The 26,782-nt window shown below is 35.3% G+C and overlaps 1 protein-coding gene across 5 annotated transcripts in view; it reads left to right on the top strand.

The window, feature by feature from the left end:
- The window catches only part of LOC123675184 (muscle calcium channel subunit alpha-1), a 38,891-nt gene extending 12,187 nt beyond the window's left edge, over positions 1-26,704 (top strand). The window contains exons 7-31 of one of the 5 annotated variants that reach the window (XM_045610488.1): positions 5,465-5,670; positions 11,651-11,754; positions 12,410-12,819; positions 12,885-12,958; positions 13,022-13,173; positions 13,243-13,453; positions 13,529-13,649; positions 13,750-13,951; positions 14,514-14,617; positions 14,836-14,947; positions 20,041-20,176; positions 20,240-20,406; positions 20,471-20,558; positions 20,616-20,723; positions 20,779-20,831; positions 20,898-21,321; positions 21,884-22,078; positions 22,141-22,224; positions 22,286-22,589; positions 22,647-22,783; positions 22,848-23,175; positions 23,245-23,576; positions 25,636-25,850; positions 26,050-26,081; positions 26,257-26,704. In XM_045610488.1, coding sequence (XP_045466444.1) covers positions 5,465-5,670; positions 11,651-11,754; positions 12,410-12,819; positions 12,885-12,958; positions 13,022-13,173; positions 13,243-13,453; positions 13,529-13,649; positions 13,750-13,951; positions 14,514-14,617; positions 14,836-14,947; positions 20,041-20,176; positions 20,240-20,406; positions 20,471-20,558; positions 20,616-20,723; positions 20,779-20,831; positions 20,898-21,321; positions 21,884-22,078; positions 22,141-22,224; positions 22,286-22,589; positions 22,647-22,783; positions 22,848-23,175; positions 23,245-23,576; positions 25,636-25,850; positions 26,050-26,081; positions 26,257-26,516 — 4,559 coding nt within the window. In that variant the 3' untranslated portion in view covers positions 26,517-26,704. Of the gene's footprint in view, positions 1-5,464; positions 5,671-11,650; positions 11,755-12,409; positions 12,820-12,884; positions 12,959-13,021; positions 13,174-13,242; positions 13,454-13,528; positions 13,650-13,749; positions 13,952-14,513; positions 14,618-14,835; positions 14,948-15,167; positions 15,265-20,040; positions 20,407-20,470; positions 20,559-20,615; positions 20,724-20,778; positions 20,832-20,897; positions 21,322-21,883; positions 22,079-22,140; positions 22,225-22,285; positions 22,590-22,646; positions 22,784-22,847; positions 23,176-23,244; positions 23,577-25,635; positions 25,851-26,049; positions 26,082-26,256 lie in introns of all 5 variants that reach the window. The other 4 variants (XM_045610489.1, XM_045610487.1, XM_045610492.1 and 1 more) reach the window with 4 other exon arrangements.
- The last annotated feature ends 78 nt before the right edge of the window (positions 26,705-26,782 follow it).

Consider the following 26,782-nt stretch of genomic DNA (forward strand, 5'->3'; position numbering starts at 1 on the left):
TAAATTTAGCTACTAATTGACTTAGTGTGGATCGTTAAATAGTCAGTGTGCCAGGATGTTCTTGGTTGAGTAATTCACATGCTTCCTCATGTGTTCTTAGTTTATCACCATATTCAACCATTATTAAAACTTCAATTCGTTCCCATTGAGTTAAGTATCTACGTCCTTTTTTTACTACGAAATACAGGGTGGCCATTTGAAAACGAAGCAGACGAGATTACAGACGAAATAAAGTTTTTCGATAGAAATGCTCGGACAGGTTGATTTCTGTTTCGAGGGGGACAACTTAAGATGTAGGTTACGGACGCATAGCGCTTCAACCCTTGCTACTACAACCCTCACCCCCAAATTTTGAATAGGGAAGATGGGGTGAGTGATACCTCATTTGAAAGGTATTTTTATACTGATTTCAGCACAGTAATTGTTTTTTCATTTTATGCATTAGTTCTCGAAATATTCTTAACTAAGTATTTGAAAATGAAGGGGTGTTTTCATGGCACTTGTAGTGTTTTGTGAAAAATCGACATTTTGAGCTTCAAAACAACCATGACTGTGGCTTCCTTCCTAACTAACTAACGCATGAATATTTCGAGAACTAATGCATAAAATGAAAAAACAATTACTGTGCTGAAATCAGTATAAAAATACCTTTAAATTGAGGTATCACTCACCCCATCTTCCCTATTCAAAAATTGGGGGAGGGGGTTGTAGCAGCAAGGGTTGAAGTGCTATGCGTCCGTAACCTACATCTTAAGTTGTCCCCCTCGAAACAGAAATCGACCTGTCCGAGCATTTCTATCGAAAAACTTTATTTCGTCTGTAATCTCGTCTGTTTCGTTTTCAAATGGCCACCCTGTATAATATTATTCCAAAAATTGATGTCTTCATCTCAGCGTAACATAAATTATGAATCAGTTGAATTTATGATTGTTCTCTATAATGAACAACTTTCCGATAAAAGAGTGGTTCACTTTATGATTTAGGGCTAGGTGTCTTGTAAAAACGGAGGATTTTCTTCAGTTCCAACTAACACATTCAATCTGATTTCTTTTTTTAACCGAGGTCCACCTGGCCCAGGTAAATCATGGACGAATCCCGTTTCAGTAAATTTAGCTACTAATTGACTTAGTGTGGATCGTTAAATAGGCAGTGTGCCAGGATGTTCTTGGTTCAGTATTTCACATGCTCCCTCATGTGTTCTTAGCTTATCTTATCACCATATTCAACCATTATTAAACCTTCAATTCGTTTCCATTGAGTTAAGTATCTACGTCCTTTTTTCACTATGAAATATAATTAGCCTAAAACTTGGCTTTGCCTTTTTCACACTATTACTGCAATTACTCAAGTGTTGTTTTTAGGAAGTTAAATTTAAGAGTAATTATTCTTCTTCCTCGTTCTCTAGGATATGGTCCTGTTTTGTAGCAAATGTGGCACAGAATTCGTAGTGCAAAAATTTTTTTTCCTACAACTGCTATGAAAAGTAGCGTATTCTGCATAGCTTACTCAATTGCAAAACTATGTATTGCTCATACTGTGGGAAATATTATTCCCCACAGCACTTTGCCCACACCTCGCTTGGTAGACCAATGAAATTGGGCTTTTGAGTCGTTTCTATGAAAACGCAATAAATTAGCACATACTGTCAACGAAGGTCATTTTGATTTGAATCAAGTTCATTACTTGAAATATTGAAATTTGAGCAGTTGTAGGAAAAGTATAGTGTGCAACATGTGGAGAAAGTCCTTTTCTCGCTCGTGTGCTTGCGCTCCACACTCGCGAGAAAAGTTGGACTTTCCCCACTTGTTGCACAATATACTATTTCCTACAACTGCTATGAAAAATAACGTTTCTTTATAGCTTACTGAATTTCAAAACTTTGTATTGCTCATACTGTGAGAAATATTATTTCTCACGGAAGTTTACCCACACCTCAGTTGATACACCAATGAAATTGGTCTTTTGAAAAGTTGTTTCTATGAAAACGCAAGAAATTAATATGTACTGTCAACAAAGGCCATTTTGAATCGAATCACTCGCCTTTGAGGCCACAAACTTCCAATCTCAATTCCGAGGTCAATTCCAAATGGTTGAGGATAGCAATTAGAAGATTTACGCTAAATTTTGTTTTTTTATGGGTATAAAGATTTTCTTCCTTGAAAGTTTCATCTTTATTTCTTACACTAGATGGATTAATTTACAAAAAAAAATATTATCTATTGTACCAATTTTTTTTACATCATCATGTAGGTTAGTTGCTTTGTATATTATACATGTATAATACATCAGCAAAAAAAAATTGAGGTAGTATTTGAGAAAAAAATTATGATGTCACTCTGTAAAAATAAATTACATACGTCATAAGTTGACTTGTTGATAGTTTTGCTGAAAAACTTTCGATAACACAGTGATGGATTTATTCCTAACTTTATCCACATATATTACATGGAACACTGTACCTAAAATGTTGCAATGTGAATTAGTTGTTATTGATATTATTGTTTCTTATTTGATTTTTTGCTCATGCTCACTTCAGCCTTTGAGTTGCAATCAATAAGTCTAGTCACCTGGACTCCAACGCCTCCTATACCAGTCATCTTAATCAGAATTAAGTACTTATCTCGGAATTTGAGGCAACCAGCTATATACTCGTATAATATTGTATTTTCACATCCTTATAGTTGTCTCAAACCCTATATATAGTAGGGTGCCTGCGACTATTCAATTCTATTGTTCAAGGTCACACAAATCAATTTTTTCGGCAACCGTCCGGGAAGTGCTCACTTCCCGGACGCTTTTTCTCTGAGAAAGTAGCATTTCCCGGCCTAGTCCGGAAAGTACGTACTTCCCGGACTAGGCCGGAAAAGAATCATAGAATCCATAGTAACCGAGATAACGGTTCATATGAAATTAGTTGTCAAAAATTTGCATGTTTTTTGATCGCAATCGCAATAAAATATGGAAAGCAGCAGCGATAGTGTTATTTTACATGGTTGCCGAAAAAATATTGTGCGCAACACGCTCGAAAATGGTTTTTTTCGACTCACAGACTTCCAGGACTCGCTTACGCTCGTCCTGGATTTTTGTCTATTCGTCCAAAAAAACCCTATTTTCCGGACTTGTTACGTAAATTACTATTTTGTGAAATTTCTGGAAATATCTAGTTTCCTATGGGTTTTTCTTTCATCAATATTGTAGAGGATTAATTTTCTTACAATTTGTGTCCTAAAATTTTTTTATAAGTTGGGAGATTAAGGAAGGAGAGTTTGCGGTTGGAGGCGTTTGAGCTTAATTGCCTTAATTTAAGGTCAACCGGTCCAAAATACGCCAGAACTTATAAATTATTGATAAATAAACATAACGCTTAATAAATTTCTGGAGCCTCTCACAACAATTTTAGCATCTGCTCTAAAGGAATTGCTCAATGCAATATTACTACAAAAATTGTTGTGGTTCGCGAAGTAGAAGCAGGAAATCGGGGTTGAAGTGTTCTTTAGCTTGTGGCCAGTGTAATAATAATAATAATAATAAATCTTTATTATACCCAACAGGAGTACCCAATTAGAGGGTACAAATAAATAAGTATTTCATAAATAAGAAAAAGACATCCCAGAAATTAAAACTCAAAATTTTCTACAAATATAAAAATTAACTACAATATTATAACTATAAAAACACATCAAAACGAAATCTTGCGCACTGTATGGTCTGACATGTAAGGAAAGTTGAAATTCCCAATTCCTCCATGATACCCGAAAGATAATGAGCAAGCTTGTCTCAATCGAAAGACAACGATGAAGAAAAATCGTTCATAATATATAAATAATATAATAATAGTATATAAAAAGTATGTATTATGTATTCATCAACCTCTCGAAAACGAATCAACTTCAAAAAAATTTATGGGAAAAAAGTTGTAGGGAATTTAATCCTCTACAATATTGATAATGTAACCTATTAGGTGTACAACGTTGCTTCCGCCGTTTTGCAATGGATGGCTGTAGCGGTAAGTGGTAGTCGAAATAAATAGATCAAACAATAAGCTTAGGTATTTGTAAATATAACGTCATCGAAATATTAGTCGATTCGTGTCTGTATAATAAAGTTGTCATGTCAGCTTTCGAGCCAAATTTGCGGGAGGTTTCAATTATATGCTTCAATATGAAGAAATCTACGGCTGAGGCTCATCGGATGCTCTCAAATACCTAAGGTGAGGGCGCCATTAGTAAAAGAACGTGCCGAGAGTGGTTTCAACGCTTCAAGAATGGTGATTTTGACTTCGAAGACCAGCATGGTGGTGGAAAAGAGGAGGTTTTCGATAATGAAGAATTGAAGCCATTACTTGATCAACAAGGCTGGTGTCAAGCGCAACAAGAATTGGCCGGATCATTGGGAGTGCCGTAACAAGCCATTATGAAACGCCTGAAAGTCATGGGAATGATTCAGAAAAAAGGAAATTGAGTGCCTTACGAACTGAAGCCGAGTGATGTTGAATGGCGTTTGTTTAATTGTGACCAGTTGTTTGCAAGGCAAAGACGAAAGGAATTTCTGCATCGCATTGTGCCTGGTGACGAAAAATTGGTTCATGAGAGAGAGAGAGAGAGAGTGATACATTTATTCAATCATGTAACCAATAAAGTTGTTGATCTTGTCAATCACAATTCATTTACAAAAGGTAAAAGAAAAAAACAAAAGAGTAAGAAAAATTAACTTTACAGTTCCTCAAAATTTCTTTCATTTAGGAACTCGTTCAAACTATAATAGCATTTCTTTACATGTTGCGAAAGTGGTCAAGACATACTTCGAAACGTTGAAATCGGAAATTCTACCCCACCAATCGTATTCTCCAGACGTTGCTCCTTCGGACCATCACTTATTTCAATCAATGGCACACGGCCTGGCTGACCAGCATATGAAGAAGTGAAAAATCTGATCGATTCGTGGATCGCTTCAAAAGGTGAGAGAAAGTAGTGGCCAGCGATGAACAATACTTTGAATCATAAATGTAAAGCCAGACTTTTACAAGCCTCGAAATTCGGAAAAAAATGGCGTAAGCAAAGTTGTACGCCTATGTAATAGCGCAAAATCCATAAAAAACGAGATATTGGCATATATAGGTTTTTAGACAACTTTAGGATGCCAAAATATAAGTTTTCCTACAACTGATATGGAAAGTAGCGTATTCTTCATAGCTCACTCAGTTTCAAGTCATTTTGATTTGAATCAAGTCCATTACTTGAATTATTGAAATTCGTGCAGTTGTAGGAAAAGTATAGTGTGCAACACTTGTTGCACAATATACTATTATACGAGTTTAATAAAGCTGGGTATCTCAAATTCCGAGGGGATCTGCTAAGATGACTTAACCATCCTTCTAATATTTCATAATTCATCGAAAATATACGAGGGTGAACCAAATAGTGAAATTCGTTCGAATTTTTGAAAAAAAATCACATGCTCTCAGATTTTCAGATAATGGAGAATCCTCATCCTTGCTCCTTGGAAGATGGAACGGGATTCAGCTGTTTGGAAGTCGGTGAAACGTACGTCTGTCGTTTGGGGTGGAATGGGCCGAATAATGGAATCACAACGTTCGATAACTTCGGTCTTTCCATGCTGACGGTTTTCCAGTGCATCACATTGGAAGGTTGGACCGACGTCCTGTATAACGTGAGTAATAATTCCGGTGGATCAGGGCCGGAGCGAGCAATTTTGGCGCCTGAAGCAAAGAATTTTTTGCGCCCCTGTTCTAAAAAGTATCAATAACAACATAACCTTCTTCATAAATTACCCCCCCCTCCCCCCCACCAACCGAAATACAGATGATAGGATGATAATACAGAACATTCTACTTCAGATAAAGAATTAAATTCTAGTTAATAAAGAACATTGAAATTTTTTTAAATATACTAGTGGAATAAATCAAAGGATCAAAATAAAATTCGAAATTTTTAGCGGTTTTTCAAATGGCTGTATTTTTGATAACAATGGTCGTATCTCAATTTGAAGAAAAGCTTGAAGTTTACAGTTTAGAGATCTCTTGATGACAACATTTTTCAAGCAACGTGTACCGCTCAATCCTTATGAATACAGTATCTAAAATTTCTTCGAAATTTTATCAGTTAGTATTTTTGGCCCATAGACTTGAAAATTTTTGTTCCAACTTAACCACTATACATATGGATGAGATAACTTGTTCATTCAGCTTCAATATCCTTTTTTCAAAATTTCTATACGAGCATTTCTGAAAATTCGATCGAATGAAACAAAATAACCGCTCCATGGATTGAATTGAAATTCTCTGGGATTTTTGTGGTGATATTGAACTGTAAAACGCACACTCAACATTGATGGTTTTTCTGATATTTTCAATTCATTGCTTGATTATCCAAAAATCTACAAAATCCCTTTTTTTATCAACTTTTCAAATTAATGTAGAGAACGAAGAAAATTTTTTTCCGAAAATACCATAGCTACTTCTTGTAGAGTATTCATTCAAGATTTCAAAACATCCCCTAAATTTTCTGTGCAAACATTGATTGGTGAGATATTGATGGTTAAAGACAAAAAGGTCCTTTTCAATTCAAAGTTCGATATTTCAGAGAGAAATGCTCGTATCGAAATTTTGAAGGAAGGATATTTAAGATGAATGAACAAGTTATCTCATCCATATAGTGGTTGAGTTGAAAAAAAAATTTACAAGTCTGTGGGCCAAAAATAAAAATTGAAAAAAATTCGCAGACATTTTAGATATTGTATTCATTAGGATTGAGCGATACACGTTGCTTGAAAAATTTTTTCATCATGAGATCTCTAAACTATAAACTTCAAGCTGCAAAAAGCTTCTTTTCAAATTGAGATACGACCATTGTTATCGAAAATACAGCCATTTGAAAAACCACTTAAAATTTCGAATTTTATTTTGATCCTTTAATTTATTCCCCTAGTGTGTTATACAGGTTTTTTTAAGGTTTCTTTAATTGAATAAAACAGCTACTTACGCTGTAGGTATCTTGATTTATTTCTGGATTCCTTCGACGCCGATGCGTAAATAATATATCTGATTTTCACATTCACAAGAGATCACCTATCACAATACAAGAAAAGGCGGTAGGGCATGCAAAGCTTCGAAAACTAAATAAGATTAAAAACATGTGTTGCGCTGAAAACATTTGGCATTTAACAGTAACTAGTTTCGAATGCAAAATCGTAGGAATTTTCCTTATGTTGAATGTGTAAACAACTTCCACATACTTCGAAAGCGAAGATCATGTTGCTTTTCGTCTTTGTGAAATACATTTCATCCCTCTTTCAATTAAGGTGATAGGCAATGCAGCTCATATTGGTTGGATTGCCATGTGTTATTTATTAAACATGCGGCTTAGTGAAGACGGTTTAGAGATTTTTATTGCAGGGAATGTTTATAAACGCAGCGGAGCGGATCAATCTCATGTTGTTTTTAAGAATCGAGATTATATTTTTTCGGAAATATGAAAAGGCGGCCACAAACTGGGCTAAATTGCCGCTCCTCGAATAGAGACGCCTGAAACAGTATCTTCACTGTTTCACCCCTAACGCCGGCCCTGCGGTGGATCGATACCGGTCCAGGGCTAAAAATAAATCGACGAAAGGGTCGAATCTCCAACGCGTTTGTACAGGAAATACATGATTGGGTTTATTGTTTTTATATCGGTTCATCAACATTCGTTAGTTCATTTTGTCATTGGAATCAGTCGAGTTCTGCAATTTCTATTGAATGGATATGAATTTTATTGATGTGTGTTAAATGAAGTGTCAGGTCGAATGATCGCTGCTGAAATATTTCAAATGATAACATTTAGGGTCGCCGTCAGACATTTTGGCGCCCCGGCAAACAAAATTTCGCAACCTATATATATTCGCCTTATATACTGATAGGATTTTGTTCAATGGATTAGTTTTCATTTTTTTGTTAAGGATTAATCCTAAAAAATTAAGTAAAATGAAACAAAAATGTGGAAGAATCATTGAAATATCTCTAGAAATGAAAAAGTTGAGCTTGGAAGAATAATTTCATAGTACGTGTAAGTGTCGTGACGTCACACACTAGACGAATGGTATTCGCAGAGTGCTTACGAATTCATTGGTGTACAATCACTTGTGCCGTTCGTGTCGTGTTTTGTTCGTTACACGATGGCTGAAATAACTTACTATATACATACATATAAATTACTTTTTTCTCTTTTTACTTTTTACTCCTCACATAAATATGTTTTGCCATTGATAGACTTCAACAACCAGTACTCAACTACAAACTGTTTATGAAACGTTTTTCAAATAAATCATCGTTATAAGTTGAAGCATGATGAAGCAAACTCTAAAGTAGATACTTACTTGAAAAGTTTAACTCCTTTTATTTCTGCACTGACATAAGATGGATTTGAAGAAAAAAACTCCATCACTGCGAATATATCCATTTTAGGCAAATTGTCACTTTGTACTTTCACGAAGCCTTCTTCCAATATGGTGACATAAAAACAAAACTCGAGTTAAAACTACACTGTACAACGAGTTAAAACTACACTGTACAAACGGCGCGGGAGCCTTGGCGCGGCTAGGTATTTAAACGTAATTTATGGTGTAGCGATCACAGGCAAGTGCCGTGACGTCACAGACCAAAGACGTTCCGCGCTAAAATACGTAAATTTAAATGATCTATTTCTCAGTCATTTATTGATGGATTTTCAAAATTTTTTCACTGATTTATCAGTTTTGCTCTATGTTTTAATACTATCGTGTCAAATATAGTATTATCAACATCACTAAACTAGTCCATTGCTTTAGGTTTGCGTTTGTACTACCAAAAATGTGGAAAATATCACGGAATCAGTATGGCCTGATCAGTTTTCTCTTCAATAACTCACATCAAACTCAGAAAGTTGATTTTTATTATGTAAATTAATGTGGCCGTTGAAAATAATCCAATAGGACAAGAAAGAATAAATTCACGTACAGTAGATAACTGTATATAATCACACTAACTTTCAAATTTATTGATATAAACTTTCGAAAAAAACAGATATCGTGAATGGAGAATGAACGATCATTTTTGAAATAACAAAGGAGCTGCCTCTCAGTATGCACTCTTTCTGATTTTATCTGTGAAATCATATAATCAGAGTCCAGAGATGATCGTATAGGTTTTTCTCATTTCAAATAAATTGTTATTTCTAGTAGATAAATATATTCGAAATACGCCCATGACTCCATGACAGTGGTTCAATAACATTTCTGTTTTCACTATGTGTTAAGCTATATTCTCATTTTCTCAAGTTCACAGAAACCCAAAGTTACTATTTGCTGGCATCGATAGTTCAGGTTTTCTCAGGGGCGATAAATACGAAAAAGACGGTTTTTTAAGTAGAATTGGCAGGGCCGTTGCTAGCCAAACTGCCGCCCTAGGCAGAGAATGGTGAATGTGTTTTCAAAAATTCAGTGTGGAAATGTGAAAATTTCGATCTGACGACATACCAGATTGACAGAAGGACACTACTTTTGTTATAGAAAGCTCAATTTTTTTGTGCTCATCAACAGTTGAAACCATAGAAATATTGGGACGGTTAGATAAAAAAAGGTTTTTGATCATTTTCTGTTATTTATTTTGATGAAAACCAAACGATGTTATATATTTTTGAAATCAGGAAAAATTAAGCTTTCAAAAAATGACACAGAAATCTAGTGTTCCCATTGAAAAAAACATAACTTTGGGTCATAGCTTCGTAATCAAAAACCCTTTTTGAAAAGACGAGCACGCCACTGGATTCTACGTAAAAAAGTGTCTGTATAATGTTTTAATTTCAGAGCTCTATCATCAGTATTAGCGGAGATATCAATGTTTTTCGATATCGCCTTTTTTCCGATTTTCGCTTATAACTCGAGAACAAAAGAAGGTGGCCAAAAATGAAAACTACCCCTGTTAGTTCCTCAGAAAAACAGAACGAGAATGCGGTATCAGATTTTGTCTATCTCCTCTGGTTTAAAAGTTGTAGTGCTAAAACATCGAAATTTGCCCACCCTGTACATAATATCACAAAATTCAATTAGAAGCCAGGCCAGCACCTATGTCATAAATTTTTTGGGTTTCACAGGAATAGGTACTCAAAAATTAGAAAAAAAACTCATCCCAGCACATCTGTATTTCGATTTTGTGCTGCACTCATGGAAACTTGTGCCCCTGACATTTCCGTCAGAAAAAAATTGAAGAAAGTTAGTCGTGCACTTTCGTTTTTCTTCGACCAAAATTGCTTCAGATACTTTTGCCAAATTTGTGCAGTTTCCTTGTTCTGGTCAGATTTTCAGAAATAACTCTCTACTTTTTCTTCAAAGGATGGAAATCAGTGAATTGTTTGAAAATCTGACAGACATTAGTCAGCTGAAATATATAGCTCAACTATACAGGGTAAGTTTTTGCTTGTACCGATTCCATTTCATTTGCGAGATATAACTAAAAATTACATTCGGAAAAAATGGTAAAGGAAAAAAATATTTCCTTTGACGTCAGGAATTGCGATCTGCAAATTTCGAATTTAATTCTACTGATAAGTTTATCGAAAAATGAAATTCCACTCATAAGGCATTGATCACCCTGTATGACAGTGCCAATAATGATTTTTGAATTGTCTCTATGAATTAAATATTTGTGGTTACGAATTCGAGATAAAATCATAAATACAGGATGAACCAATATTTCCGAAAATAGAAAAAGTCCGGATCTGATTTGTTCGCGATTTCAGAAATATTGAAGGAAGGAAGGATAGCAGAGTGACTACACTTCAAAATTTGAAATTATTCGGTCGATTAGTTAAAGAGTTATCGAACTATGAAATTTCACTTATAAGGTTAACATCACCCTGTATATAGCAAACGGCGATCTTGATACGCGTCCTTCATGATGACCTTCATTTTTGCATCCATTTATCGCATTCTTTCCGGGATACCCTGCATATAGCCTAACTATATAAAACAATTCTCAGACAAAAATTTTTGTGAAAATATTAGCGGCAAGAGAAAACGAAAAAAGGAAATTCCTTGGATGAAAAAAGTCCTATGAAAATAGAGCCACAAACGTTTTGCGATTGATCAACAAAAATCACATGTTTAGAAATTCGGAATGATATTTAATTCGGTCATAAACAACAGGCAGGAATACCGACAAAGTTAATTCCCATCAAAAAGGAGCTGCATCATAGTCATAAATATCTAGATTGACGCAGAAAGACATGTGCAGTCATCAGGGCTGGTCGGCATCCCTTTGGGCCGACGAAGAAACAACATAAATTTGCCAAATAGGTTCTGGAGATACGAATATACGTCATTTCGTCGCCCGTGAAAAAGGCGTGAAATAATCGAACGCAATGCACTACCCATGTCAACCTAGCTTGAGGGACAGCTTAGCACTCCAACGTGATCGCAGCTTTCTGCCCCACGTCGGGCTCACCACTCTCTGCCACATCTCTGTTACAGCGATTGTATATACTCGTAGTATAGTAGTATATACAGTCACTGTAATCTCTGTCAAATTTACTACCCACCAGTAGTTATGTTCTAATGTAAACATTCCTATTTTATAATTTCCTTCTTAAAATATGAATTTTTTCATTCAATTTTTCAGATCCAAGATGCCCTAGGCAGAACTTGGCAATGGTCTTACTTCGTCTCTATGGTAATCTTGGGAGCTTTTTTCGTTATGAATTTGATTCTTGGTGTCCTCAGCGGGTAGGTTTATATTCGTTTCTTATACACTGAGAAAACTTTGTTGTAGTTATTACAATAACAGAGTTATATTTTTATTTTCACCACTGATAACTAGGCTTTTTTGAAAAATATCGCAAAATTTTGAAAAACAGAAGATATTACAATGTACATTTCTTGTTGTCTTGACATTTCCATAAGAAATGTATTAATACTATGTGATATCCTAACTGTGATGCAATACCACAGAAATTTTCATAATTTCAACATGAAAATGTAATTTCTCATTCACGGCGTTCATTCAATTGTATTTACATTTAATAAATTTATCCATGTTTTTTAGAGGTTTTGTTGATTTATGTTATTTTCAAAATTCAGTGTTTTAACTGAGAATTTTTAATTTCTTATTTTCGAATATATCGATATATCATTAGAATTGCAATGAATTTCCTTTGAGGTTTAATTTATTTAATTTCATTATTGATCTCTCAAATTCAACAAATTTCAAAATATCATTCGAAATCTCAAGCACCTTGTTATTTGAGTTTTTCTGTAATTTATAAGGTTTCCTTCCTAAAAAAGAATTTATTATAAAATTCTAGTGGTTATCATGTGTAACAATTAACCCATGCTTTCGTATTTTCATTAGAACTTTACTTTTAACCTCTGAAAATTTCAGAGAATTCTCCAAGGAGAGGGAAAAGGCCAAAAATAGAGGTGATTTCCAAAAACTACGTGAAAAACAGCAGATCGAAGAAGATCTTAGAGGTTATTTGGACTGGATAACACAAGCTGAAGACATCGAACCAGAAGGGGAGAAGGAACAACAGACACAGGATACCAAATCAAGTTTAAGAAACGAGATGGAGTCAACAGATCGCCTAGGAGAAGATGATAATCAGAAGGATTCTTGGTTCAAAAGAAGAAAACAGTGTTTCGATCGTTTCAACAGGAAATGTAGGAGATCTTGTAGAAAGGCTGTGAAATCACAAGCATTCTATTGGTTAATTATCATTTTGGTGTTTTTGAACACTCTAGTTTTAGCTTCTGAACATCACGGACAACCTATATATCTGGATCAGTTTCAAGGTATCGAAAATAATAAATGTGATACAGTTTGCCTTAATACTAATAGAATTTCCCTTATTTTTCAGATATAACCAATATATTCTTCATCACTTTATTCACCCTTGAAATGTTAGTGAAAATGTATAGTTTAGGATTGCAGGTGAGTTAAGATGAGGGTGATTTTGTATTGTTCCTCACCTTTGATTTCTTTTTCTTCTTGTAGGGATATTTTGTATCGCAGTTCAATCGTTTTGATTGCTTTGTTGTTATCGGAAGTATTGCTGAAACAGTATTGACGAAGCAGTCCATAATGCCACCGTTGGGAATTTCTGTACTCCGTTGTGTACGTTTGTTGAGGGTTTTCAAGGTTACCAAGTGAGTTTCATGAAAGCTGTTCTGACTATGTTGTGTTATCACGAATAATTTAACTGATATTCTTTGCAGATATTGGAAGTCACTCTCCAATCTTGTGGTGTCTCTGTTGAATTCCATACAGTCCATCGCTTCTCTTTTGCTCCTTCTCTTCTTGTTTATTGTAATCTTTGCTCTCCTAGGCATGCAAGTATTTGGAGGGAGATTTAACTTCAACAAGAATGAGAACAAACCAAGGTCGAATTTTGATTGCTTCTGGCAAGCTCTTCTGACTGTATTTCAGGTGAAAATGACACTATATCTCAGAACTTTTAGAGCTATACACATATGTATTTGATCTCATTAATTTTCTTTTCAGATCCTTACTGGTGAAGATTGGAATGTGGTTATGTATAACGGAATAGAAGCTTATGGTGGAGTAGGCTTTCCTGGTATTCTGGCTTGCATATATTTCATCATTCTGTTCATTTGTGGTAATTGTATCCTTTTGCATAACTGTAATTTGACTCTATAGAGGTCAACATTAATCAGCTTCAGTAACATTTCGCTATAATATTGATTATCCTTAACACAGCCTAGATATCCTGCTAAATGTTTTCTTGGCCATTGCTGTCGACAATCTTGCTGACGCAGAATCTCTGAATGAGGTAGAGAAAGAAGAAGGGGACCAAGGCGAAGAAGAAAACAGATCAAGAACGATAACTCCTATTTTGGAAGAAGGACGAGAGGAACAAAGCGTAGAAGAGGAAGCAGAGGAAGAAGGTCATTATGGTTCTGAAAGGTAATCATGTTATGATCATGTCTCACAGAAAAAAAAAGATTTAACGTTTTTCGAGAGAGGATAATTTTCATTGATTGAAATATGCTCGTGTATATATTTCTTCATATTTACATATCTATTATTTATTGTATTTGTATACTAGCAAGTTGAAAAAATACTCGGAATTGGGTAATGAAACAAATATATGTGTTATTCATACTGAGATTATGCATTGCTTTTGAAGAAGACACCTTCCGAATAATTTCATACAAGCCAACGAATTATTCAATCTGTTTGTTTCAAATGCATTGACTTCAGTTTTACCAGAAATTCATTCATATTATGATACAAATTGATTCATTAGACAAACTTCAACTATTATTAATGGACCCTTTTTCAGTCATCATATCATTATTTAATCAACCAATGTTACGTACGTTTAAAGATGCAGATGGCTAGTTTGACAGATACTCTTTCATCACTTATCAAACGCTATTCAATCCACTATATTACTGACTTTTCAATAAAATACATTAACCTTAGCATTAGTTACTTTCATGTTTATATTAATTTATTCGAATAGGTCAGGAAGTAGAAAAGACAATGGTTCAGAGACCAAAATCCATATGGAAGAAGAAGAAGATGTATATGAAGAAGAATATAATGAGGAAGACAGATTGGGAGAAGGTGAGAGGATATGATTTGGTTCAATACATTTTTGTAATGGTTTCTTAAAGCCTGGTTAAATATAACAGAGAGTGTAGTTAGTGCTAACTCTCCCAAAATAGGTATAGGTACACTCATTAAAACGACACAATCACTATTTGTTGAAAACTTGAAATGATCCTGAACATAGTATGAGTTGTGGTAAGGGTATGCACAGAAGTTGTGTTGATAATTTTCAGAAGATACCGAGGAAGCTCCACAACCAAGAAGAAGATTTTCAGAGATACACGTCAACAAAATCAAACCAATACCAAAAGGGACAGCCCTTTTTATTTTCTCTCACACAAACAAGTAAGTTTAAGGACATAATGTGGCTGCAAGATAAATAAAGAACTCTTGATTATATGTATAGGTAACTCAAATTATCCTAACAGAACATTGTACATTCTGGCTATTTTGAACTGGCGGATTTGGAGGATTTATGTCTTCCCTGGACTTCTATTTTGACAGCTCTTGCAGTCACGTGGTCGATTCATCTCAACTAACACCTCGCGGTCTTAAATGATTTCAGATGAAGAGGCAGCAAGTATTCCTGAATCAGATAATCCAAACTCTCAGTTGCCTATACCTCCAGCGTCTTCTTTCTTCATATTCTCGCCAAACAACAGGTGAAACTGGTTGTGGTAGATGATGGTTGTCCCCATTGGATTTTGAAACCTGCTTTTGGTTGACGAGGAAACCAACATCAACAATTAATTGCTCAGAACATTTTCATCAAAAACTTTTTCAAATACGAAATTTCTATAATATCAATAGCAAAATCATTGGAAGATTCCCAAGCAATTTCAAGATGTAACTTTAATGACTTATTTCATGTTAACAAAGGTTTCCTCGACAACCAGTAGAAGAAATATCAAAAAATTTTGTCACTAATAACAATTTGATTCAGAACCCCCTGCTAGTTTTGTCCTTTTTACTTTTTGATACTTGAGTGATTTGGAGTTTTATTTTTCAGAACTTGGCATCATGTTTTGAAATTTTTGAATGTAGATTAGAAAAAGATATACTTGTTTTGCGTTTTATCGAAGCTTATTTGAAATCAGTTAGTTTTTAAAGACATTTTCTGACCATCATCTTCACATCTACACCATCAAATTTTTGAAATACAAAATGCAATTTTGACAAGCACATCTTTCGACAAATTGGTATACCTACCAATAGTTGCATTTCGTACAATGATGTATTCGAAAATATTTTTCGAAATATACTCAGTGAAATCAAATGTCTTACACCGAGAATAAATAGTATCTGCAACTTGATTTTCCGGAAACTGACGACTTCAAATATTTAAAACAACGTTAATCTTGCGACTGACTTGTAGAGACTACTGGTCCAAAAATTATTTCAAAGGGTTTTGAGCTCTTCTGCATAATATTATTGTGCAGGTGTAAACGTAGAATTTCTGGTAAGCCAGCGGTTGTATTCAGATTATTATATTTATTATTCACCTGACATTCCACTTACTACTGCGGTAAGCATCTTCAGAGGTTTCTAGGTTGTAGAAAGTAACTCGATGCTGAATTCAATTGAATAAAATGTCGATTATGTCTGGATGCATTATTTTTGCTTTTTCATCGGATGTGGAACTATGTGGTTCTTCCCCTCCACTTCTGACAGATTTAGTTTTAGTGCGATCTAATTTTGGTCACCAGGCGCTATGAACTAATGGTGCTTCTTCTTTTCTGTTAATGTTCGACCTATCGTTCTGTTATTTATTCTTTCAAAGGTCAATGAAAAAGTCATTAACATCGAGCTTATGAAACATCTGGAATACTCAGAAATTATCAACGATGGGCAATATGGTTCCCGTCATCAGAGATCAACTGGTGACCTGCTTGCTTACTTCTCACATATATATCCCTAGATATCACTAGATATATCCAGGGTATTATTCGATTGAGTCTGGCATCAGGGCGTCCTCATCAAGCTTCTTTGTTATGACCCCCATCTTTGTTCTTTACTGGCCAGTTTTCTCTAAGGAGGTCTCTCCATGTAGTGGTTGATGGAGTTTTATCTGACACTGTACCCATAAATGGTTTTGTTTCGCAGGGGTCAGTTCTGGTTTTAATACTATTCCTACTTCACATCAACGATTTGTTGAAAGCAACTTCACGCCCACTACACAGCTTCGCCTTGCCGCCTTTTCGTTCAGGGCTCCAGTACCAGTCCACCAAATCAGAAACGAATGGAAAAAAAATGAACTTGGCAACAACTCTCGAAAGTCTTTTCCCTAGAAAAGACATGTTCATCGCACAAAAAACACAAGCATGTCTTTTCCCTAGTAAAGATGATCTCATTGTGTCCAATATAAGCTTGTCAGGTGTAACCATTCCATTGAAGTCATCCATCTCGATGTTTGTTATTACTATCAACAATAACCTTACTCAGGAAAGTCACTTGAGATCAATTGCTAAAATTGCATCCCAAAAACTTGGTTTTCTGTTTGGTGCAGGTGGCTATTTCACTCCTGGTCCTATGCTTATTATAATAATATGTTTATTTCAATGATGTATAAGGCAGATTATTCGACCTGTCCTGGAGCACAGTTCCCATGTTTGGAGTGTTGCACCTAAACATATCTTGAAACTATTGGATTCTGTCCAGAAGAGAGCAATTCGTCTCGTCGGTGATGACTCGCTTAGAAACTCCCTCACTTCTTTGGAATATCGTAACAAGTGAGGGATCTGGCTCTATTTCATAGATATTTCCATTGGTGATGATCTTTTGAAATATCAGCAATCGTTCCTCATCTGGAAGCCTCTTCGAGATTGACTTGCATAATTCAGTCTTCACACTACATCGTGGTCACTTTGGAGACCTACAGAACATCTATTTTCAAAGACTTCTGAATATTACAGGATATTTTTTTTTCTCAGAGCCAATACTTTAAAGTTTATGTTTAGCCCGTTGATAGAATTCAAATATTCACTCGGGTATAATTGGGAAAATACTGTCTGCTTCACCAAGTCGTCCACAAACTCTTAGTACATACAGCATCCTGACCTAAGAAAACTAAAGTGGCAAAGTGACTTCACACTAATGAAGCATATAGTTGATAAGAAAACATTTTTTTTCTACATTCATGCAAAAAGCAAAACTTTATTGAACTATATTTAATGGAAAAAAAAGTTCTTCATTGCACTAGTGCAATAAAGTTTTTATTGTACTCATCTGTCATTCTACTTCAACCTGCTGTCATCATGACAAACAAATATTTCAGCCTGAAGGAAATAACGATGTACAGTGCATCCCATTTTGGGTGAGACAGCCAGGTTTCTCGCTTGTTATTTAAGATAGAGCCTTGCGGTTTTCACGTTCCTGTCCTACTTTTTCGTGAAACTCAAGTTGGTCTAATCAGATTGTGCATAACTGTTTCCGTTCAAAAGATACAGGGTGATTTTGGAAATTGATACTTTTCGGACACCTCCTTTATCTCCGAAGTTATTAGAAATAATGCTGAGGTAAAAACTACTTCTGAATCAGAATTCTGCGTAGAATCCAGTGGCGTACTCATTATTTTTTTTCGGGGTATGGTTTAGAAGATTCAACACAAACTTATGTTTTTTTAAATGGAACACTATGTGTTCCATTACTTCGTTGAATTCGTAATTCTTTTCGCTTCAAAATGATGTATGACACTATGTAGGTAGGATGTTCAGAAATGTTAAAAAAACACTAAAACATCAAATAATGATGATTTTTTGTTAATGGGCAATGGATTTCCCATTGAAAAGAAGAATCAATAATAATAACAATAATTTATAGCGATGACAGCTAGATCAGATTGGTTTTTTCCCTCCAATGCCTACTTGATAAAACAATGCTCCCAAATGCACAGTAGCCATAATAACAACAAGGATGTTTGTGTCATCAATGACCTACTACTTTTAAAAATCGAAAGTAATAATCCTCTTATTGAAACATAGAAAATTCATGGCCCATTTACAAAAAATCATCATTATTTGACGTTTTAGTGTTTTTTTAACATTTCTGAACATCCTACCTACATAGTATCATATATCATTTTGAAGGGAAAAAAATAACGAATTCAACGAAGTAATGATATATAGGGTGTTCCATTAAAAAAAATATAGGTTTGTGTTGAATCTTCAAAACCATACCCCGAAAAAAAAATATTGAGTACGCCACTGGATTCTACGCAGAATTCTGATTCAGACGTAGTTTTAAGCTCAGCATTATTTCTAATAATTTCGGAGATAAAGAAGGGGTCCGAAAAGTATCAATTTCCAAAATCACCCTGTATCTTTTGAACGGAAACAGTTATACAGAATCTGATTAGACCAACTTGAGTTTCACGAAAAAGTAGGACAGGAACGTGAAAACCGCAAGGCTCTATCTTAAATAACAAGCGAGAAACCTGGCTGTCTCACCGAAAATGGGATGCACTGTACAGTTACCAAGTACTAGTACGTTTACAGCAGTAACAAATCAAGAAGTGGATTTAAAAAGTACTTCACTACGAAATATTCATATTGAAAATTGCACCAATTGTTCATTCACTTTCAACATTGAGGGTAAAAATAAAGTTTGAGTTAAATTGTTCGTAACCTATTAGTTCCTGTTTCAATGCAAATCGATATTAATAATAAAGTATTCAAGTGGCGCTTTTCATTTTCCTACAACTAGTGCCGCACCTCAATAAATCATTTTTTGCTTTTTGCATGAACGTAGAAAAAATGTTGTATGCAACTCGTGCAAAAATTGTTTATTGCACTTGTTGCATAAATAACTAATAACAACTTCAATTTATTGTCTTTAGGTTAATAAATTTTTGTCATTAGTGTCATCTATTTGAATTGACCCGTTTTGTTTATTTCAATCAACACTGGTTATTGGTATCAATAAAACTGTAATTCTTTAATGATGTTAAAGAGATGAAAGTAAACAAGAAAAACAAAGCAAATTTCACAGAAGATATGTATTATTAGTTGCTCATATCTCACAGAATCTGCAGAATCATTGGAGAAAAGAAAAACGTTAAAGAGCAATTTTTAGAAATATTGTTTGCTTCTCGTAGTTCATTTCGTCCTGAAACGATGTGCCATAAATAAACATCGCCTAACAATTTATCGATGTTTTTGGATTACACATTCTTAAATTTCTCGAAAATATTATTGCTTTCTTGATGTCAGATTTATAATTTCCAAAAAATTAGGTTGAAGAATAATTAGTTCTATGTGTAATACTTATTTGACACTGAGTATAAGAAAAGTATATAACATAATATTTAGAGCAGTCTCTGTTGAAACCTAGATTCTATTTATACAACAGAAACAATAGTTATCAGAGAAAATGTGGATATGAAATACATATAATCGAATGTTTCTTTTCGTAAACTGGAAGATACTGATCTATTTCCACAGGTTTAGAGTTTTCTGTCACTGGTTTTGCAACCATAGCGTCTTCAGCAACGTCATCCTTGTCTGTATTCTGGTATCCTCAGCTCTTTTGGCCTTAGAGGAACCTGTAAAAACAGGTGCTGATGATTTCTTCACTAGGGTGAGATTATTTCTAATAAATCTATATGCTTTAATACTTAAACTTCACTCTGTATTTGTTAAGCTCCCAGTTATTTGTGATCCATACTTTACCGCTATCTTCACCGTTGAGCTATTACTCAAGTCTATAGCATATGGATGCATTCTGCACGAAGGTGCTTTCTTTAGATCTGCATTCAACGTCCTTGATTTGATCGTTGTTTGTGTATCTTTGACATCCATTTGGAGTAGGTAAGCAAAAAAAAGGGTTCATTCGTTGAGTCAAATTCTTTCAATAGATTATTTTTTTCTTCAGGGAAGGTGGTATGTCAGTATTCAAGATTTTGAGGGTTTTGAAGGTACTCAGACCTTTGAGGGCTATCAATAGAGCTAAAGGTTTAAAGGTGAGTGCGATGACAGATGTCGCGGTATGATTACTTTAAATGTGTTTTTGTTTCTAGCATGTCGTCCAGTGCGTAATTGTTGCTATCAAAACCATTGGTAATATTGTACTCGTCACATGCCTACTTCAGTTCATGTTCGCCGTTATCGGTGTTCAACTCTTCAAGGTTGGTAGATATGAGAAATTGAATTGTGTTTGTATCAAAAAAATTATTTTTTCAGGGCAAGTTCTCAGAATGTTCAGATCATTCAAAACTTGATGCAGCGTATTGCAAGTGAGTTTCTAGTTTGCAACTTCCAAAGCTCTAAAGCTAATCGGTTTCATGATTATTTTTTTATAGTGGAACATTCATCATTTACCAAGACGGAGACATCAACAAGCCCAAAATAGTTGAGAGGTTTTGGACTACAAACCGTTTTCACTTCGACAATGTAGCTAAGGCCATGCTTACCCTATTCACAGTTTCGACCTTTGAAGGATGGCCAACCCTCCTTCATGTATCTATAGATTCTCACGAGGAAAACAAAGGACCAATTTTGAACTATCGTCCAGTTGTGGCAGTCTACTATATAACTTATATAATCATCATAGCCTTTTTCATGGTTAATATCTTCGTCGGTTTCGTTATCGTTACCTTCCAGAATGAGGGTGAGCAGGAGTATAAGAATTGCGACCTTGATAAAAACCAGAGAAACTGTATAGAATTCGCTCTGAAGGCGAAACCTGTGCGGAGGTACATACCAAAAGAACGAATACAGTACAAGGTAATGTTCATGAAGCTCTTGTTGACAACGAAGAGCATATTATTAGTGTGAATCTTCTATAGCCTCAACAGATTGAATTAGTTTGATTAGCCTTCGCTCAACTAAGTCTAGAAATATTCCCTATCAAGTATTTTCGTTGGCAGACAACTAAGAAAGGGGAATTATTCCTCCTCGCTCGTTAAATAAAGCCATTAATCTAGCATGCCTACTTACTGCTACATGAGTCTGTAGCAGCACTTAACTAAAAGCTAAGAAATGATCCATGGCTCAGAGCCATACAAGCTGTCTAAAATTTTTTGATATGTTATCAAGTTCATAATTGAAACGTTCATTTATAACATTAATGTTACTCAATTTGAAGTGAGACAACATATGCAAATCATCAGCATGGCATCATCAGCAACCTAATAGATGAAAAAGTGATTGACCTTATATCTAGATATTTTTTTCAATTCAGTTCAACATATCCAATTCCTTATCCAACCATAATAAAACCGTAAAAAAAAGCAGCTCTGAAGTTTCACTTCTAACGTTCGTAAATCTCACATATACTTTTGTTTAGGTATGGTGGTTCGTTACTTCAAAACCTTTCGAATATGCCATCTTTGTGCTGATTCTTATAAACACCATAACGTTAGCCATGAAGATACCTCATCCCTCTGATTTTTATATTATGATATTAGATGAGTCAAACATGGCCTTCACTGCTATTTTCGCCATGGAGTTCATCTTTAAACTGGCAGCTTTTAGAGTGAAAGTAAGTACAAGCAAAATGTATTCAGTGGAAAATTTTCAAATTTTAATAATCTATAATTACAGAATTACCTGAGTGATGCTTGGAATCTTTTCGATTTTGTTATAGTTTTAGGAGGGTTCATTGACATAGTGTATCAAGAAGTATTTGTAAGTAGTTCCTTCAAAATAATATCAAAATAATCTAACTTACTTCTCGTTTTCCTTTTAGCCTAAAGGAGGGGGTTCTTTCAAATTCACAGGAAAGTTCTTTCGGCTGTTTCGTGTGATGAGGCTCATAAAACTCCTGAGCAAAGGAGAAGGTATAAGAACCTTACTTTGGACATTTCTAAAATCCTTTCAAGCTTTGCCTTACGTTGCTCTGCTGGTGTTGATGTTGTTCTTCATCTACGCCGTTATTGGTATGCAAACTTTTGGAAAGATTGAGTCTAGGAGTAGCGAAGGAAATATAAATAGGAATTCGAATTTTGCAACCTTTTTCCAAGCGATATTGGTTCTTTTCAGATCAGCCACAGGTAAATCAATACAGTAACATATAACATATTTGATAACTTTTTATTATGTTATGAAAGGTGAGGCTTGGCAGGAAATAATGATGGACTGTGCTGACGATAAAGCTAAATGCGATAGCAGGTTGGACCAAGAGTATTGTGGATCAGACATATCCTTTCCCTACTTCATATCGTTCTATGTTTTGTGTTCTTTTCTGGTAAGAATTTTATTGCAAAACAATCAAAGGAACAAATATTCAATCAATGCATTTTCAAATTAAGATTATCAATCTCTTCGTGGCCGTCATCATGGACAACTTCGATTATCTAACCAGAGACTGGTCTATTTTGGGTTGTCATCATCTGGACGAGTTCATCAGGTTGTGGAGTGAATACGATCCAGATGCGAAAGGAAGAATAAAACATCTGGATGTAGTCACGCTTCTTCGAAAAATATCACCACCTCTTGGTTTTGGAAAGCTCTGTCCTTACCGAGTAGCTTGCAAGAGGCTAGTATCAATGAACATGCCATTGAACAGCGATGGTACAGTTTATTTTAATGCCACCTTGTTTGCTGTTGTCAGAACATCTCTTAGAATAAAGACAGAAGGTAAATTTTCTCTTTTTTTAATATTAACATCCTACATAATAACAATAAAATTTGTTTAATATTCCTCAGGCAATATAGATGACGCTAACACTGAGCTCAGGGCAGTTATTAAAAAAATTTGGAAACGAACAGATCCTAAATTGTTGGATCAAGTTGTACCACCACCTGGAGTTGAAGACGAAGTGACTGTAGGTAAGTTCTATGCTACCTTCCTAATTCAGGATTTCTTCAAGAGATTCAAGAAGAGGAAAGAGGAGGAGTTGAAGGGTGGAGATAAGGAAACTCCTCACACCGTTACTCTACAAGCTGGTTTGAGGACTCTACATGAGGCAGGTCCCGAACTGAAGAGAGCAATATCTGGAAATTTGGACGAGATGATGGAGCCTGAACCAACACATAGAGTGAGTTCTATTAGAAAATTATATTAATTCCTATTAATTTATTAGCACAAAGCATAGAAAACCGAGGAAATAACTACTAAAATTTATCCGATTACAAGTTCCCTTTTCAACTCAAGTATGCTGATTTGTCACGTCAAGCTGAAGCTTCAGATTCAATGTAATATGTATTAAAATGTGGTGAATTACATATACACTGCTCAACAATTGATAGGGATCACTTACTTGTTCTAAATTTATTTCTGAAATATTTGCTCCAAGATTATAAATTTAGTCAGATATCAGAGTATTTTCAGTTGATAATATGGTTTACTTGAGAAAAGAATGAAAAAATGGAAAGTTGGAGAGAAAAAAGACTTTATTAGGAACACTCAAAATTCTGTGTTTGAATAACATAAAAATGTTATGATGAAACCACAAGAAGGCTGAAGTTTCGGTTAAGCTAGTACCTAGTTGGTCCCCCACGAGCTCGTCTCAAGCATTCTACCCTACGAGGCATACTTTCGATAGAACGATTTATAAAATTTTGGGGCGAATTCGTCCAAATATCCCGTAAAGCGTTAGAAAGGTCCTCCAGGTTATTGATCGGTTGTTCTAAGGTTGACAATTGTCTAGACATCTCAGACCAGGCATGTTCGATGCAATTCATGTCTGGAGAGCGAGCTGGCCAGTCCATCCTATCAATAGCATGAGTTTCTAGCGCTTCATTAACCAGACGACTACGGTGTGGACGGGCATTATCGTCAATTAAAAATGAAATTCTCGCCCACGGCAGCCGCAAACGGAACAATTATGGGTTCAATAATCATATCGTGATATCTCTGGCTGGTCATGATGGTGTTCTGCAAAACAACCAACTCTGTGCGTTGGTTCAAACAAATGCCTCCCCATATACATATAGAACCTCCGCCAAAAGCTGTTGTGGGTACCATAAACTGTTCTGCATACCTTCGACCTCTTTCCCTCCAAGCAAGAATACGTCCATCGGAGTTGACCAAACGAAATCTAGACTCATCCGTAAATAAACATCGGCTCCAATCTTCAAGTGTCCAATTACGGTGCTCCTCAGCCCATTGCCGTCGATGAACCCGGTGTTCCCTATTCAAACGGGGATGTTGTACCCTCCTACGTGCTCTCAAACCACGAACATGTAGTCGTCGTCTTACAGTCTGGTTCGAAATTAGAACTCCTGTTGCAACTCTCAGTGATCTATTGAGCCGTGACGCCGGGTAAGTGGGATTTCTCCTAGCATTGAGGATCAAAAGACGATCTTGGGCAGCTGTTGTACTGCGCTGCCGACCTCCCCCATAAACATAAGCTACTGAGTCGTTTTGGATGAACCTATTCCAAGCCCAACTCACGACACTTTGCGAAACATTCAACCGCCGGGACACTTCTCGCTGGGACAAACCTTCCTGTATCCACCGTATGATTTGGTCCAGTTGCACAGGAGCCAAACGTCTTCTCGGCATGACTTATAAGCTGATATTGTTCTCATTTCTTCGATTATTGTCACCTTATGTGTTTGAACGAGAGAAAAAAACAGATTTAATAACAAATACCACATTGCTTTTCACTCCACCTGTAACAGCCTACAGATAATAATCGATTTTGTGAACAAGAGCCGATGAAGTGAGGAAGACTTTGATATAATCAACTCAAAACATCTTACTTTTTCCTTAGAGAACATATAATGTACAGATATTCACGAGATAACTTGAAAAAAATACAAATGAAGAGAAGTTCATAAGTGATCCCTAGCATTTGTTGATCAGTGTATTTCTCCTGTGATCTTTGACTGAATTTCCTTAACAAATGAAGGACCCCTTGATAAAATTTGAAACACCTTGCCAATGGGTGTGACACTATGGTTCATTGTCCTTCTCTTCTAAAAAGTCAGCCCTCTTTATTAAGTTATTTTGGGTCTCATAATTCTACCGAATTGTAATTTTAGGATATGTCTAAACTAAACTATCATGAGATAGAACTCAGATACCGGTCATTGTTATTGTATCTGATAAAAACTAACATCCAAATTTTGAATTTATATTTCTTTTAACAGAGAAACCATACGCTATTTGGAAGCGTTTGGTCTTCAATGCGAAGAGGTGCAAGTTTCAGAGAAAAGTTTTTGAACAGAAAAAACTCTACGAAACCTAAAAATTCTCCTGTGGAATCAAGTATGGAATTCTTACCATTTAGTGCTTCTCGAAGAGGAACCCATGGTGGAATCAACCACGTTAGTCCTCTGGGAAAAAGTATTCCTGGTGTTATAGAGTGAGTTACTTTTTATTAATAAAGTAAAATTTCTTCTTCACTGCAATTAATAAAATCGCCTATATTTTTCTATTACTTATATGGAGTGAATCGAACTTTTTGAATTGATATATTTCCTGATAATTTGATCAAACCCAATCGTGTGAAATTTCTATTATTTTTAAAAATATAGGCTAAATGTTTTTTTGGCATTTTACAGGAGATCTGATTTTCTTCAGCCTACCTACAAGGGTAAGGGTGTGCATTTTGACGTTCAATGTTTGAACTCTGTTTGATCTCTAACACATTAACTTTTGTTTTAAATGTGAGAGAAACACCCTTAATTATTAGTGGATTTGCACTAAAAATGTTTTTTTTTGGAAATTCAGCATTTCTACAGTACCTAATATCGAAATTTCTGGTTTAGGGAGACCGAACGGCAATGTTGCAATGGGAGTACCGCCAACCAATGATACCCCTCCTTTTGAAGTTATAGGCTCTGCTGAGAGTTTGGTAGGAAGGATTTTAATTGAGCAAGGTTTGGGAGAATACGCTGACCCAGAGTTCATTAGAAATACTTCTAAAGAAATGCAAGAAGCAATGGAAATGACCCAAGAGGAGATGGACATGGCAGCTCATCAGATAATGCAACAAGAAAAACAGTTGCTTCCACAGTCCCAACTATAAAAAGATATCAGGGATTCGATTGAATATGTCTTCGAAATTACCGATAAAATAAGACAATACATAATTTATTCTAATAAACTTAAACTTTTTATATACCTCAATTAATTCAGAAGATGTGTTCGAATCAGTCGAAATGTTTTTCATTATTTTGCTGTTGATCTTGAAAGAATATAAATGTTGATTGAAAACTTGTGTTTCCGTAGGATACTGACAATCTCCCAATTTAACCAACACATATAATAAGTAACATAAATCAATACTTTCAG

Source organism: Harmonia axyridis, chromosome 3, assembly GCF_914767665.1.
Source record: "Harmonia axyridis chromosome 3, icHarAxyr1.1, whole genome shotgun sequence".
Lineage (NCBI taxonomy): Eukaryota > Metazoa > Arthropoda > Insecta > Coleoptera > Coccinellidae > Harmonia > Harmonia axyridis.